Source organism: Lepidochelys kempii, chromosome 2 (genome assembly GCF_965140265.1).
Source record: "Lepidochelys kempii isolate rLepKem1 chromosome 2, rLepKem1.hap2, whole genome shotgun sequence".
NCBI classification, from domain to species: domain Eukaryota; kingdom Metazoa; phylum Chordata; order Testudines; family Cheloniidae; genus Lepidochelys; species Lepidochelys kempii.
This window is the reverse complement of record NC_133257.1, coordinates 82,957,658-82,972,673: the sequence shown is the minus strand read 5'-3', so window position 1 is coordinate 82,972,673 and position 15,016 is coordinate 82,957,658. Positions and strand designations below refer to the sequence as shown.

General features: G+C 42.7%; 1 protein-coding gene across 7 annotated transcripts in view; it reads right to left on the bottom strand.

Moving 5' to 3' along the window:
- Positions 1-214: 214 nt before the first annotated feature.
- ESCO1 (establishment of sister chromatid cohesion N-acetyltransferase 1) overlaps positions 215-15,016 on the bottom strand; it is a 65,882-nt gene continuing 51,080 nt past the window's right edge. For 4 of the 7 annotated variants that reach the window (XM_073331416.1, XM_073331415.1, XM_073331414.1 and 1 more), the window contains 3 exons: positions 13,379-13,522; positions 12,044-12,231; positions 215-1,232 (listed from right to left, as the gene is read on the bottom strand). In XM_073331416.1, the coding sequence (XP_073187517.1) occupies positions 1,085-1,232; positions 12,044-12,231; positions 13,379-13,522 (480 nt within the window). In that variant the 3' untranslated portion in view covers positions 215-1,084. Of the gene's footprint in view, positions 1,233-2,005; positions 3,463-9,148; positions 9,280-12,043; positions 12,232-13,378; positions 13,523-15,016 lie in introns of those variants that run through there. The other 3 variants (XR_012157246.1, XM_073331417.1, XM_073331418.1) reach the window with 3 other exon arrangements.

Here is a 15,016-nt window from a genome sequence, read left to right as displayed (position 1 = left end):
ACAGACATTAGACCACCACAGCTACTACTACAGTATATGCTCCAAAAATGAATTATGGCATCGGGAACTATTCCTTAGGAAGTGTGAGGCTTTGTTGTACTGAAGATTGTTTTAAATCAGGACTTTTCTTTTGGATGTTAATCTGATTAATGTTTCACCATTGAACATTTCCTTTGCAGGAACAAAGACTACTTTTTCACTCTGTTAGCGTCACTTAAGAAAAAAAGCTATCAAGTACTTTATTTTTTAATCTACATTATATACAGATAGAGAAAGGCCACAGCAGTTTTTCACCATATAAACCCTTTTAAAGTGAAGGGCTTTATGAAGGAGATACAAAGTGAAGTTCACTAATAAAGGCATATACCCAGTTCAGCATTTTTGGGAAAAAAGGTGAAGCATATACCTGTTTATATTTTGCAAATTCATCTTTCACAAACTACTGCTAAATATCCCCTTTGCAAAATGTGTAACTTCCTTATTCTTCATATAATTGAGAAATCAGGTTAATTAATCTTTGTTATTCATATTAATGCATAGTAGAACAACCATGTAATTAATTTGTCAAGTCTATCACCTATAAATAGTGCACTGTAGTATTTGTTATTTAAGTTCTAATTGAGCAGAGTTTTAAAGTTTGAGAAATGATCTTTTATATACCTTACTAAACATCTAGAACTGGTAAAGTACTAAAGATTACAGTGCCAAGCAACACTGGTATATCACCACATTAAGAACTTCAGTATGTACTCAGCGAGACCATAGTCCTTGAATTAGTTTACAGTCCACTATGAACAATATCTCTGCATGTAAACATGACTAATTAGAGATAAAAATACATCATAAACTTCTGTAAAAGATAACAAAATATCTTCTTTAAAAAAGAGTTAGACTATTACTGCACAATTTACAATTTTAATAAAATAGTACAACCTTTTTTAGTTGTTACCAGTCCTGAGTTCATTGTAATAATAATAAAATATATATATATATATATATATATGGCCCTAGCTCCTGGTCAGGGCTGAACTCAATCAGTACTTGTTAGCAGAAGTCTCCCACTACTTGTGCTGAAAGAATTCCACTAAGTATGATACTGTCCATTGAGAAAGTTATATACCAGGAACTGGCCAGTGCCACAGTACTGCGTTGCAAAGAGTTTTCCATCAGGAGTGGGATCAGAAAAAGCAATTTCTTCTTTCTTCAAGTATGAGCCATATATAAAATTACTCCTGTTTAAAAAAAAGTAAAATTGGTTAATTTCCATGAAGTGATAATGCGAAAGTATATTTTTGTATCTTGAAAGATCCCTTTCTTCAATTATTTTTCAGGTGAGCTGATCCTTATAATGGGTCTTCACTCTCCATGGAGCTTTAGGGGCAAAATCAGACCTGTCTGTCACTGGGTGGGTGTTAAACCTCTTTCCCTGAACAGTCAGCCAAACTTTCCTAATATGTTTTAAAGTATTTATGGGAGGATGGCTATAGCCATCAAATAGAGAATTCATCCTCTACGTTGTATGCAATATATGCACGTGTGCTACAGTATAAATTCTGTATTTTATAGCTAAAGCCTCTTCTCTCCCCTTGGCCCATCTGCATAATCTGAGTAAACAGCCATTGAGATTCCAATTTACCAAAAAAAATAGGCAGGATCAGTTGCACAGAACAAAAGAAGAAAGCTTTCTTTCAGGTAAGAAACCAAGTTCTCCCATTCTTCATATTGATCCTCACAGTCCTTTACACAGAGGGAATTAATTTGGAGCTCAAAAAATGATTTCAACGTGAGATATGTAGAAGAGCAGTCGGAGTTCAATATAATGGCACAGCATGAAGTACCTTCCGCTAAAGGTATTGTGAGAGTCTTGGATGTCTACTTTTTAAATGTACAGCAAATGAGGAAGTTGCAGATGACACTAAACTGGGAGGAGAGGTAGATACGCTGGAGGGTAGGGATAGGATACAGAGGGACCTAGACAAATTGGAGGATTGGGCCAAAAGAAATCTGATGAGGTTCAACAAGGACAAGTGCAGAGTCCTGCACTTAGGACGGAAGAATCCCATGTACCGCTACAGACTAGGGACCAAATGGCAAGGCAGCAGTTCTGCAGAAAAGGACCCAGGGATTACAGTGGACGAGAAGCTGGATATGAGTCAGTGTGCCCTTGTTCCCAAGAAGGCCAATGGCATTTTGGGATGTATAAGTAGGGGCATTGCCAGCAGATCAAGGGACGAGATCGTTCCCCTCTATTCGACACTGGTGAGGCCTCATCTGGAGTACTGTGTCCTGTTTTGGGCCCCACACTACAAGAAGAATGTGGAAAAATTGGAAAGAGTCCACCGGAGGGCAACAAAAATGATTAGGGGACTGGAACACATGAGTTATGACAAGAGGCTGAGGGAACTGGGGATGTTTAGTCTACAGAAGAGAAGAATGAGGGGGGATTTGATAGCTGCTTTCACCTACCTGAAAGGGGGTTCCAAAGAGGATGGTTCTAGACTGTTCTCAGTGGTAGCAGATGACAGAATAAGGAGCAATGGTCTCAAGTTGCAGTGGGGGAGGTTTAGGTTGGATATTAGGAAAAACTTTTTCACTAGGAGGGTGGTGAATCACTGGAATATGTTACCTAGGGAGGTGGTGGAATCTCCTTCCTTAGAAGTTTTTAAGGTCAGGCTTGACAAAGCCCTGGCTGGGATGATTTAGTTGGGGATTGGCATTCTTTGAGCAGGGGGTTGGACTAGATGACCTCCTGAGGTCCGTTCCAACCCTGATATTCTATGATTCTACTCACCTTGTTCAGTAACGATGGTTCTTCGAGATGCGTGTCCCTATGGGTGCTCCACTTTAGGTGTCTGTGTGCCCCGGCACCTCTAATCAGAGATTTTTGGTAGCAGTGTCCTGTTGAGCCCGCTCATGTGCTCTCCCTCCCACAAGGCTATTTAGCACTGCACGGGCCAACTCCCCTCACTTCCTTCTCTACCACAGAGCCCTATAGAGAACTCCGAAGTAGAGGGGAGGAGGGCGGGTTGTGGAGCACCAACAGGGACACACATCTCGAAGAACCATCGTTACTGCACAAGATGAGTAACTTCCTCTTCTTCTTTGAGTAGTGTCCCTGTGGGTGCTCCACTTTAGGTGACTCCGGAGCAGTACCCACCACTGGAGGCTGGGACTTCGGAGCGGAGTCTTTCACTACAGAGAGTACTGTGGAGTCGAAGATTGTGTCAGCAGCCAACTCTTCAGTGATCGCATAATGTTCTGCGATCGTATGGACAGAGGCCCCAATCATTGCTCTATAGATTCGGGAGATAGGGGTATCCCTATGGAATGTGACTGAGGTAGGAACTGATCTCATGGAGTGCGTATGGACAAAAGCAAGTTGCACCTTTGCTAAGTGATTGATGCAACTAGAGACCCATTTGGATAGTCTTTGAGGAGATATCACAGAGCTCTTGGATCTTTCTGTGGACAAAGGGAAGAGTTTAGGGGATTTTCTGAAGTCCTTAGTCCTGTCTAAGTAGGATGCTAATGTCCTTCTAATATCTAGCATATGCACAATTGTCTCCCAGTTGTCACAATGTGGTTTTGGGAAAAAATAGGTAGATGGATCTGTTGATTCATATGGAAAGTGCAGAAAAAGTAGGGAGAAACTTGGGATATGGCCTTAGAGTTATTTTTTTTTATTTATTTTAAAGACAAAGGCCGTGAATGATGGGTGTGCCATCAGGGCTGCTATTTCTCCTATGTGCCTAGCTGAGGTGATGGCAATTAGAATGCTGTCATCATGGACAGGTAAAAGAGAGAACAAGTTGCCCTGGACTCGGAGGGAGGTCTAGTCCAAGCCCTGAGAACTAGATTAAAGTCCCAGGCTAGAGCAGGTGGTGTCACATGAGGGAATATGAGGTGTCACATAAGTCCCAATGAGGTGTCACATGAGGTGTCACATAAGTCCCAATGCCCTTAAAGAGTCAATACATTAGTGGTTGAGCAAACTCCAAGTGGGAAGCCATTTTCACCATGAGCTGTACCTTAAAGGGAGCTGAGTGAGAGTTTAAAATGTAGTGCAAAATCGGAGGGAGGAAAGATGAAGTTGGGTCTGTCCGTTTGGAAGGGTACAAACTTGGGGTCATTTCCATTTTGTAGATATGTATGTGGAGTTGTCAACTTGTGTTGCAACATGTGTTTCAGCTTGTCAGAGCATTCTGCTTCTAAGCTTTGGAACAAAGAAAGATCCAAGCCTGGAGGCGGAGGACCCATGGGTTGGGGTGAAGGGTCAGCCCATTGTTTTGAGAGAGCAGGTGAGGAATGGGCTGACGTCAGAGGAACAGGAGGGCATACTGCCATCTGCATCAGGAAAGGGAGCCAGACTTGTCATAGTCAAGAGGGGCAATCACAATAACTCTTGCTTTGTTTTGTTGAATTTTCAACAGAATCTTGGATAGGGTAGGAAACTGGGAGAAGACATACAAGTGGGCCCTGGCCGCTGGGAAGATGAGGGCAACTGCCAGTGAATGTTTCCCCAAAGGGTGGCTATATCTTCAAGCACCTGTGAATTCAGTATACACTCATTGTCGTGAGAAAATTCCAACTGAGACTGTTCATTATCCCATTCTATATCCCTTGTAGACAGACAGCTGAGATGAGCACATTGTGCTTGGTGCATCAGTTCCAAAGTTTGAATGCGGTCTTGCAGAGGGAGGGAGATCTGGCAGCTCCTTTGCAGTTTATACAAAACATACAGGTCACATTAAGTCCATCGTAACCTTTGTGGGTGTTGTTTTTGATAAAAGGCAGAGTTTGTTCACAGGCACTCCTGACAGCCCCTAACCCCAAAAGGAGTGATATGGAAGGTCATTCTGTGGAAGGCCATTTGTCCTGAACCTTGCTGTTGTGTCCCAGGGTGGTGAACGTGGGTAGTGAGGGGAGCGCTCTCGCTTGTACTGCATCAGGTTGGTGCTGATCAAGTCCAGTCACTGTACTGGAGTTAGTATGCCACTACAATGAAGTGTATCTTGGAGACGACCATGCGTGGAGCAGTCTGTACCTATAATGATCCTGCCCCAAAGGTAAGCAGTAGGAAATCTCCTGTACGATGGTTGTATTGAAATATGAAAGTAGGCACCCTGTAAGTTCAGGGCTAGAAATCAATCTCTTTGCTCTAGAGCTGGTCCTAACTGCTGTGAAGTAAGGTAAGGTGACTTCTGAGTGGTGTGACAGGTGTATAGATGGCAGCTGATGCTGTAAGGTATTGTTCAGGCCCCCAACCAGCTCAAAGTGCTTATAAGAGGCAATTTGAGAGGTCATGGACTGGGGTGCAGACTGTTCTCAGTTTTGAGCCCTGGGCCTCTTACACGGTGGCTCATAACAGCACAGAGATGGTGATTATTGAGAAGATTGTGATCTATGGTGTGGTTGAGAGGTACATCTCTTCTGTTCCACAGTGTGGATTCCTAAGGAGTGTAGTGTAGTCCAAGAATCCTTCAGGATGTGGAGAGAAAATCTGTCTTCTCCGCAAAGAGTTTGGCCCTTCAAATTGGAAGTCTGTAGCTCTCTGGGCAATCTAGAGAGGTATAGCGAACCCACAGCACACCTCAGTACCATGGTCATGGAGACTGGGCAGGCAGCTGTAACAGCTACATCCAGTGGTGTCTCTAGGACCGGTCTGGCTATTAACTGACCTTCTCTAAGAATGGTCTGAATCTTCTTTTTGTGTTTCCAGTAATGTTTCAGAAACATTCTGGGTTTCCCAAGATTAACAAAATTGTTTTGGCCATGACAGTATGGTAATTTAGGACTCTAAACAGCATTGTTGATGAATATGCCATCTTGCGAAGCCTGATCATATGGAGTTGACTTGGCATTATGTTGCTTGCTTCACGCATTAACCACATCCACTATGATGGAGTTGGGTTGCGGATGTTGAAAACAAAGTCTGCCTCTTTGGGTAGAGGTGTAGGGTTGTTTTTGTTTACACTCTGTTGCTGGTTGGTGTGATGGAAGCTGGCTCTGCCAGATGATTTTGGTAGGATCTAGAATCAGCTCATTAATTGGGAGGACAGTTCTAGATGAGAAGGTAGTGGGCAGAATTTCCACCAACTTGTGATGTGTATCCCCCATCTCCTGTAAGGGAATCTGCAGCTCGTCTGCCACTCTCTTGGTAAGATCCAGAAAGTTCTTAAATCTTCACCTAGTGATGAAGGGTGGGCAGCACAGTCTCATCTGGGAGAGATGAGGAGAAGTGTGCTGAAGAGATAGCTTCCTCTTCAGGTGTGGGGTTTGTTTATTTTTCTCCTTCCTCCTTCTTTCCTGTTCTGAAAAAGCTTTCTCCTGTCCTGGCTCAGGTGCCAGGCTGTAGCAAACCATCTGATGTCTCTCAGGGAGAGTCCACCAGAGACGGTTGTGCCATGTGTGTGTATATATTGGTGGTGTGTGTGTATATATTGCTTGGGAGGGAGACGCAGGAAGGCAGGCATGGGTGGTTGGCGTGATGGAATTGGGGATGACCCTTGCAGTGTGGTGGTGGGCCACCATGAGGGGCCAAGGAATGATCTTCTCCTGGCCAGTATCAGATTTGTCAGTGGGTAAGGCTGCCGCTGACTGAGGTATTGGCAATATACAGCCCAGTGCTAAGAGCAACTCTGGGTGCTGGGATGTGCTCGATACCAGGGTCCTGGTACCAAGTAATGGGCATTGTGGTTCTTCCCCAATCATCAGGTCTCCAGGGTACCAGAGCTCATGCAGTACCATGAGTTCATTTGGTAAAACAGAGGAGGGGCCGTGGTACATTGTCAGTACCGATAGTTGGGCAGAGCACTCCCTAAATGAGAGTTTTGTCCAGTTCAAAAAGTTTGTTAGTGCCACTTTTTTAGAGACGGTATGGTAATTGTCTCTCCCTGAGTACTGAGGTCACAGGTCTCCAGAGTATCAGGGTACCTGGGTTACCATGGGCTCATCCGGAACCCCAGAGGAGTGTCTGTAGTTGGTATCAATGGTTGGGAAGGTGCAGAACACTTCTTAGATAGGAGTTTTGTTGCATCTGGTACTAAAGGGTTTCTCCATGCCACTCTTTTAGAGATTGTACGGTAACTGTCCCCTCTCTTTAGGAAACACTTAGGGGACAGTACGGTGGAAGCCTCTAGTGTCTCAGTGAGAAGCAGAGCTGACAGCAGGGCTTCTGTGTGTCACTCCTATAGAGATGGTACGGTAACTGTGCCCTCTCCTTGCAGTAGTTGCCCAGAGCAGCGCAGAAGCCCCTTGTCAATGGGAGAGCAGAGCTCAGAGCAGGAAGCCCCTTCTCAGGTTTCAGTTTCCAGGGCTGAGCTCACAGCAGGAGGTTCCTGTGCTGGTATTGTCCTACTGAGATGGCCTGGCGCACTGGGGAACACTCCTCTGGCTGGCCAGTTGCTCGGGGGTCAGTGCCGAGATGGCCGCACTGGGGAACACTCCTCTGGCTGGCCAGTTGCTCGGAGGAGCCTTTCCAGGGGGAGTCTGCTGGTGGCTTCTTCTCTCTCTCTCGTCCCTCCTCTTCACCACTGGACCCCTTTTGAAGTGAAGGCTCCAGGGATGATCCGGGGTCAACACCCACCAGAGTCCCCTGCAGACTGAAGTGTTTTCTCTACAGGGAGGAATTTTTACTTCAGTTCCCAGCTCCTGTGAGGCTGCAGTTTTAGGTGTGTCAGGTAAAGCACTTCTGAGAGGGTCTCCCAAGCACCGAGAGTGTCTGGCCCTTACAGGAATTGACTCCTGGCAAGAGAGGCACTGCTTGGAGCGGAGAGAGCCAGGCAAGCCCCTGGGCAGGGGGCTGTCATCCTCTAGCAGGGAGGAATATGCAGAAGAACATAGTCTTTACTTTTTTTTTTTTAAACTGAAAAAGAAATAATTATGAGTCTACTAGATGCCGGGGGGGAGGGAATGCCCCCAGACAGGGAAGGAAAGTTAAGTTCTTTTCCCTATTCTCTTTTCTTTTTAAAACCAAAGGACTAAAATAAAATAAAATTAAAAACACAACTAAACACTAGCCTGAGTACTTTTAGGGAGAACAAAGGTGACAAAACAAGGTGGGGGTTCGCCCATGCAGTGCTAAATAGCCTCAGGCAGACCATGAGGGAGGAAGAGCACATGCGGGGGCTCCATGAGACACTGCTACCAAAAATCTCCAATTAGAGGTGCAGGGGCACACATAAAGACATTACTTGAAGTAGTAGTACTGATTACCAGGTGCAGGGCTGGCACCCACCAGCAGCTCCCCACGCCCCCACTCGCCTCCGCCTCCACTCCGTCTCCTCCCATGAGTGTGCTGCCACCGCTCCACTTCTCCCCTCCCAGGCTTGCCAGCAAACCTGGGAGGGAGGGGGGAGAAGTGAAGTGGCGGTGTGCTCAAGGGAGCAGGCAGAGCAGAGGTGAGCTAGTGCGAGGGGACTGCAGGAAGTAACGGGGGGGGGGGGGGGGACGACACATTCAGAGGAACCGCTCCCCGCCTCAGCAAACCTCTGCTCCGCCACCTCCTCCAAGGCCGCTGCTGCCGATCCTCTTCTCCCCCATCCCTCCCAGGTGCAGCAAGCCTGGGAGGGAGGGGTAGGAGGGGAAATGCAGCGTGCCAGGGGGAGGAGGTGGCGGAGCAGAGGTTTGCTGGGGTGGGGAGCGGTTCCTCTGAATGTGGGGCCAGGGGTGGGTGCAAAAAAAAAAAAAAAGGGGGGGGGGGGACCGAAAGCCGGCCCTGACCAGGTGCCTGCCTTGCATATTTCCTCTTAAATTACCACTTGGGCCACAAAGCTATTAATTCAGTGGAGCTCTCAGAGGACAGAGGAGTTCTAATATTCCCTACAGCCATCTTTTTCCCCCCAGCAGCTAGATAAAAATAAAAATCAAATTCTGCCAAGTCTATCATTTTGATGGATAATATCTAAAACAGAAATTGAGTGGAGTCAGACTATTATTTAGTTACAGTAGATGCTGAAATTCAAAAAGTTAAAGCTTTATAACCATTAAAGCATCAATTGACAAAAATATACAAAGTAAATATCCTTAAATTCTAAATGGTCATGCCACTTTTTTTTTTTTAAACTTTTCCTATCTGTAATTTTTGATTATCAGTACAATTTTGTCAGTCTATGCACAGTAAAAAAAATCTACGTTTACTGACATTTACCAATAAAAATCGAATCCTTCCAAGCCTAGTGAGAGGATTTTTGTTTGTAGGAGGAAGATAGTCTGACTTCATATATGTCTTGAGGGGTCTGTGGACATAGATGGTGCTACCAGGTTTTCACAGAAGGCACTCTGTTAGGAAAAGAATGAAGCCAAGGCAGTTTCTTACGATGTGTAAAAAGGTAGTGTTTAATTTCTGAATAAAAACCAAATCTGGGTCAAGTACTACTTTAACTGCAGAATCCTAGCATTGTCTTCTGTACCAGTACAGCTTTCAGAAATATGACCTATAACTTTACATGCAAGTCAGTGAGTCCTTAAGAAGGTGTTTGATAAGAGGGTCAAACTATCATGTAATCCTACAATGGAGGTCTTTGGCTGTTAGGTAGAGATGATGCTCTGAGAAACAGACATCAGGATAAAAGTAGATCTTGCCTGCTTTACAAACAACATGGCTGAGCAACATACGTTCAAGATGTTTACCATTAAAGGCAATATGAAGGGAGAAAAATTGGGTCTGTGTCCTTTTGTTCATATATGAAGTATAAAAGTGGGTCAAAAGGATTATACTCTCCTTGACTTTTACCATAAGTATCAGGTTTTCACTCCTGCTTTGCTTGGGGTCTCCTTGTAGGGCCCAGGATTCTAGATTTGGAGCTCTCAAAGACCTTAACTGAAAGGTAGGACCTGAAACAGTTAAACCCACAAAACAAAACCCCACTCTCTTTTGTAAAAAAGAAACATCAAGGGGCTAGCCTGCAAGAATTCCAGAATCTGATGGATGTTTGCCGATCTGGACAGGGTCTGTTTATCAAAAATTATATTTCAACCAAATAGACTTGTGGCTGTGGATGAAGAACCTTTTGAGTGGGGGGGGGGGGAGGGAAGGGGGAGAGAGAGAGTGTGTGTGTAAAAAAAAAAAAAAAAAACCCCACACAAAACTGCCCAAAAATGCTGCTAATAATATTTTACTCTGAAGGAAGGCTAGCAGTTACTTTCTCACTACTGCATTTAAGACCATGTTTTCTAGCTAGGAATGGAGGGAGGCTCCTAGAGATCTTACGCAGATTTTCATCTTCTTGTTTTAAGAGCACATATCTGCTGGGGAGTCTGTTGAAGCTAGAATGACTCTAGTGAAACAGGTAACCAATGCTAAATTCAAGCCCTGCTGAGGATACTTCCATTATTTTAGATCAGGATCTATTCAGCTGTCAAAAGGGCCTTTTACAGCAAGATAACTGTCTTTAATTAAGGAACATTTAGATTTTTAGTGAGCTGCTATGTAAAGTGAGGAAAAATTCCTTGGTGGACTGATGAAAATCATTTACAGGTTTTTTTTTGCTGCTTTCTCTCTCTAGCATCTCCTGCATTTTGCTTATCACGTGTCACTCAAGAGGAAGGATGGTCTCGAGCAATTCTGAAAAGCAACTATTTTTAGATTTTTACTTCCTCATGTTGCAATTCAGAAATTGTTGTTAGTTTGTTTTTTAAGAGACCTCTGCTCCAAAGAGACTTTTTTTTTTTTTTTTTTTTTTAAGTTAAGGAGGGGCAAGGAGTTCAGGTGCTTGGCCCAAGGAGGAAGATCCCTAGGTTCAACAGAGAATGCATCCCTAAATTAAAAAAGGGAGGAACTGGTGTCCATGGCAGTAAACTGGTCTTCCAATCAAAGGGGACATTGCAACTGTCAATGTCTATGGGGACCGTGCTACACAAAGTTGTGGGAGCCCCATACATAAGAAAGCTTACTACTGGAAATGCTGGTGCAGTCAGCAACAAAGCATTACACTCCACAATTATTTTGTCAGGTTGCTGTGAGAATGGCTGTTGAGCTCAACTCTCCACTCACCCTGGACCCAGTTAGAGACTTCTGCTTTCTGCCTGTCAGAGCTTTCTACCTGAAAGCAGAAAATGTAAAAGCTCCCTTTCAATGAAGATCTGGACAAGAAATTGCAAGCAGCATTTTCTGATTCTTTTAGATTTCTCTGATGTTTACCTCAAACAGAAGAGCCTACTGCAGAAGGATTTGAACTCAAAGGGTCTCTAAAAATAGCATAAAAAACAAATCATCAAATTTAGGTGTTAGCTTGAAGACATCAACTTTAAAGCAATTTCCAGCTTTAGAAAAAAAATTAATACAGAAGTTCTGAAAACAAATGTTCTACAAAGGGAGCTCAGAGCCCACTGTGGGGCGAAAGGGGCAGGGGTGGGGGGGAGTGAACAAACTGATTGGTTCTTTGCTGGGGATGATGGGGAGAGGTGGCCTTCCTTCCTGATAGACTGGCAGTTGAACACACCTAAACTCCATAGAAACTAAAATCTACTGTAAGGCTCACTGGACCTGAATGGGGTGAAAAAAAAGTCAGATTCAGACTAATGTTGAAGAACACTACTTAAGGAGAGGTATAGGCAGGTAAGAAGAATACAATAGGTAGCCCTGTGGTTTTGTGCCTGTTAATGTCCCCTTTTCCTGTTCCCAAAAATCCAGGAGATGTAACTAATAGATTAGGTAACATAATGAAGAATACAATTTGTCTTAGGGTAAGAGTGCTTAACTCCCATTTTCATAAATCACTTAAGCACTCTTGAAGATTTTGTCCCTAGCCTACTTTGACTAATCCATTGTGGACAACATCCTGTCTGCTTGAATACAATTGTAAAGAGTCAAATTAGCTAAGTTTTTTAGGTTAGGCAAGCCCTATGAGAATACTCAAATTGTTAAAACTGTGCAAAGTCTGTGTAAAACTGAACACAACTTTCAGTTTTAGGTTTATATCCACAAATTCACTGAAAAGGTCTTCATAAAAAAACACAAAAGATTGTCAGACAAAAAGCCTCAACTTTAAGTCTAATATTGAGCCCCAAATCACTTAAATTATGGGTTTTTTTTAAATATTACCTAAGAGACTCTATCATCCGAGAAGCGATTTTCTTCCGACGCATCATACTGAACACCCAGATTCGACTAATCCCACAGATAGCAGGCTCAGGAGAAGTCGAGCAGCACCAGGCTTTTTGTCGCTCAAATATGATTTTCTCATTTTCTGAACTAACTTCTGGAATCTTCTCTTCTATAACTCTATAGCCCTGCAGATAATGTCAAACTTTAACAGCACGATTCATAACTCCAAATGTATTAGTAATGCTTGTGTAAGATAATCCATTCTGCTGTAAACAAACACTTCAGTTACACATATCTTCTTTGATGACGGGGCATAGCATGTTAATACATGTTATCTCACAGTCTCAATGCACAGTCAAACTGTGGAACTCACTGCCAGGGGATGTTGTGAAAGTATAACTGGGTTAAAAAAAAGAATTAGATAATTTCATGGAGGATAGGTCCATCAATGACTATAAGCCAAGATGGCCAGGGACAACCCCATCCTCCGAGTGTCCCTAAGCCTCTAACTGCCAGAACCTGGGATGGGATGACAGGGGACAGATCACTTCATAATAGCCTTGTTCTGTTAATTCCCTCTGGCACACCTGGCACCAGCCACTGTCAGAAGACAGAATACTGAGCTAAATGGACCACTGGTCTGAGGCAGTATCGCCATTATTACATTTCACAACTTTAGTTTCAATTCTGTCCCCTTAATTTCAAAACTAGGATAGAAGAATAAAAGTATCAGGGAGATTTCATGTATGGAGTTTCTTTGGTTTAGCTCCCCAATTGAATGTGATAGCAGTGAACAAAATTTATTAATAGTAAGGTAGCCATTAAATTGCATTAAACTTTTATTTTTTAGATTTTGGGGGTTTTTTTTTTTGTTCCCTGGCCACAATCCTGGAGTACTTTTTGGGAGGGTTAGGGTGTCCCTATTACCACAAGTCTGTAAGATCAGGGCTTAAGTACATGGAGACATGAATAATTACATTTTGAAAATGCTTATGATGGAAAAGTCTTTATCTGTCTGATAAAAATTACCTTAGTAAGATCTCTTTTAATAACAGAGTTGTGAGTATTTTCTGTCCCTAGAGGAGTACCTTTGTACAGGACCACATGGTGTAGGATAGAGACTGCTAAATGCTGGGATTTCCAGTAGATGGTAGAATCCCTGAGTTTAGCTGTCACAAATAAAATCCTGAACACCTTAAAATGGGATCATATTAGACATTAATGGCCAGACCTGAATTTTAACTACCTCTGTTGCTCTAGAGTGTCTAAAAACTATAATTGGTCATTCAACACTGAATCCCTAGTTTGCACCTCTAGAATTTGATCACTTACCGACTGGATATGTTCTGCAATTAAACAACCAGTCACTTTTTTGTCATTAGAAATAAAGAGAAGGGTCTTTGTTCTAGAATAGCACATGAGCGGAGCCTGTTGGAATCCCAGGTCATTGTCTACCATCTCTCTAATCTCTTCAACCTGTCAAAATAATAAATTAAAATTAACACACAGTAGAAGAGCTACATATAGATATACCACCCAACAAGAACTGCTACATGTTTATGGAAAGGTTCTAAACATATTAAACAGATTGGAAGTGTTATTTTTCCAGAAATTTGAAGAATTACTCTAGAAGTAATATATGAAAGATAGCTATATGAATCTATTTAAAGAATGTTTAATTGCAAATATTAAATTAGACTTCTTTTGGTGTTAAGTCTTGTCCATTATCATGAATGTCTTTTAGGCCGGGAAACAGGATTCCTAAAATTAAGTGCAAACTTTGCTGGATTAGGCCAGTAAATGTCCTAATCAAGCGCCATTACAACTCTCAGATCCTAATTTTAGATGAAAGACATTTTTTAATCTCAGAAAAATCAGACAACTCTCCCTCTAAGTCTGAATGTGAAGAGCAGGAATGGATTAGCAGACAAGATATGAACACAAAGCTGGCAATTTTGAGTTGACTGCATACTTCAGATAAGAATATTAGTAACATCAAAAATTCCAATACTATCTATACACATTTAATTTTAAGCTAACCTACGACATTATCTGTCAAGACTAGAATTCAAGAATAACTTTCACAAAGATGATATTATTGGTTCCATCTCCTAATCCAAGATAAGTAGAAGTTGCAGTTTTATAAACCAGACCTGAACTACTGCCAAACAATCTGATTTCCAGTATTAAATGTACAAAATATTTGAAGTCACCAGTAATGAGTGATAAGAATTTTAGACTTCTCTCTCAGCTTTAAGACTTCTTGTACTTTGCACAAAAGTTTGTTGGGTCTTAAAAGATACTCTAGCAAACTAATCAGGAGTTTGAAATGACTGACTGTCCCTCTCTGTTAGAATACATCTACACAGCAAAGAAAAACCCACAGCTGGCCCATGCCAGCTGACTCAGGCTCGTAGAGCTTGCGCTGCGGGGCCATTTCATTAATGTATAGACTTCTAGGCTTGGATTGGAGCCTGAGCTCTGAGACCCTCCCACCCTGCAAAGTCCCAGGGCCTGGGCTAGAGCCCAAGCCTAGAAGCCTACACAGGAATGAACTAGACCTGCAGCCTGAGTCAGCTGACACAAGACTGTCGCAGGTTTTTCTTTGCAGTGTAGGGACACCTCTAGAGGCTAAAAAGCAACTGATAAACAAGCAGGCAATATGCAAAAGTCTTACCTTAATGTTATACTAAAACTGAGATTTTAATCTCAAAGAAACCAGGTAGTTCAGTGTAAAGTACAGCATTTCATGTGATGACAATGTAAGCAGTAAGAGTAGTGCATATGTACATTTACTGTAGATGAGACATACTAATTTAGAAAATTCTGTCTCAGTTTTTCATTAGGATCATACTAATAGTTTTGACACACTAGAGTGGAGAGCTACGGTTATCATGGGACTCTAATTTCCTGACTTGTGCAATTAAATTCTCAACCTTACATATTTTTCTTTCAGGACGATCAGTCATC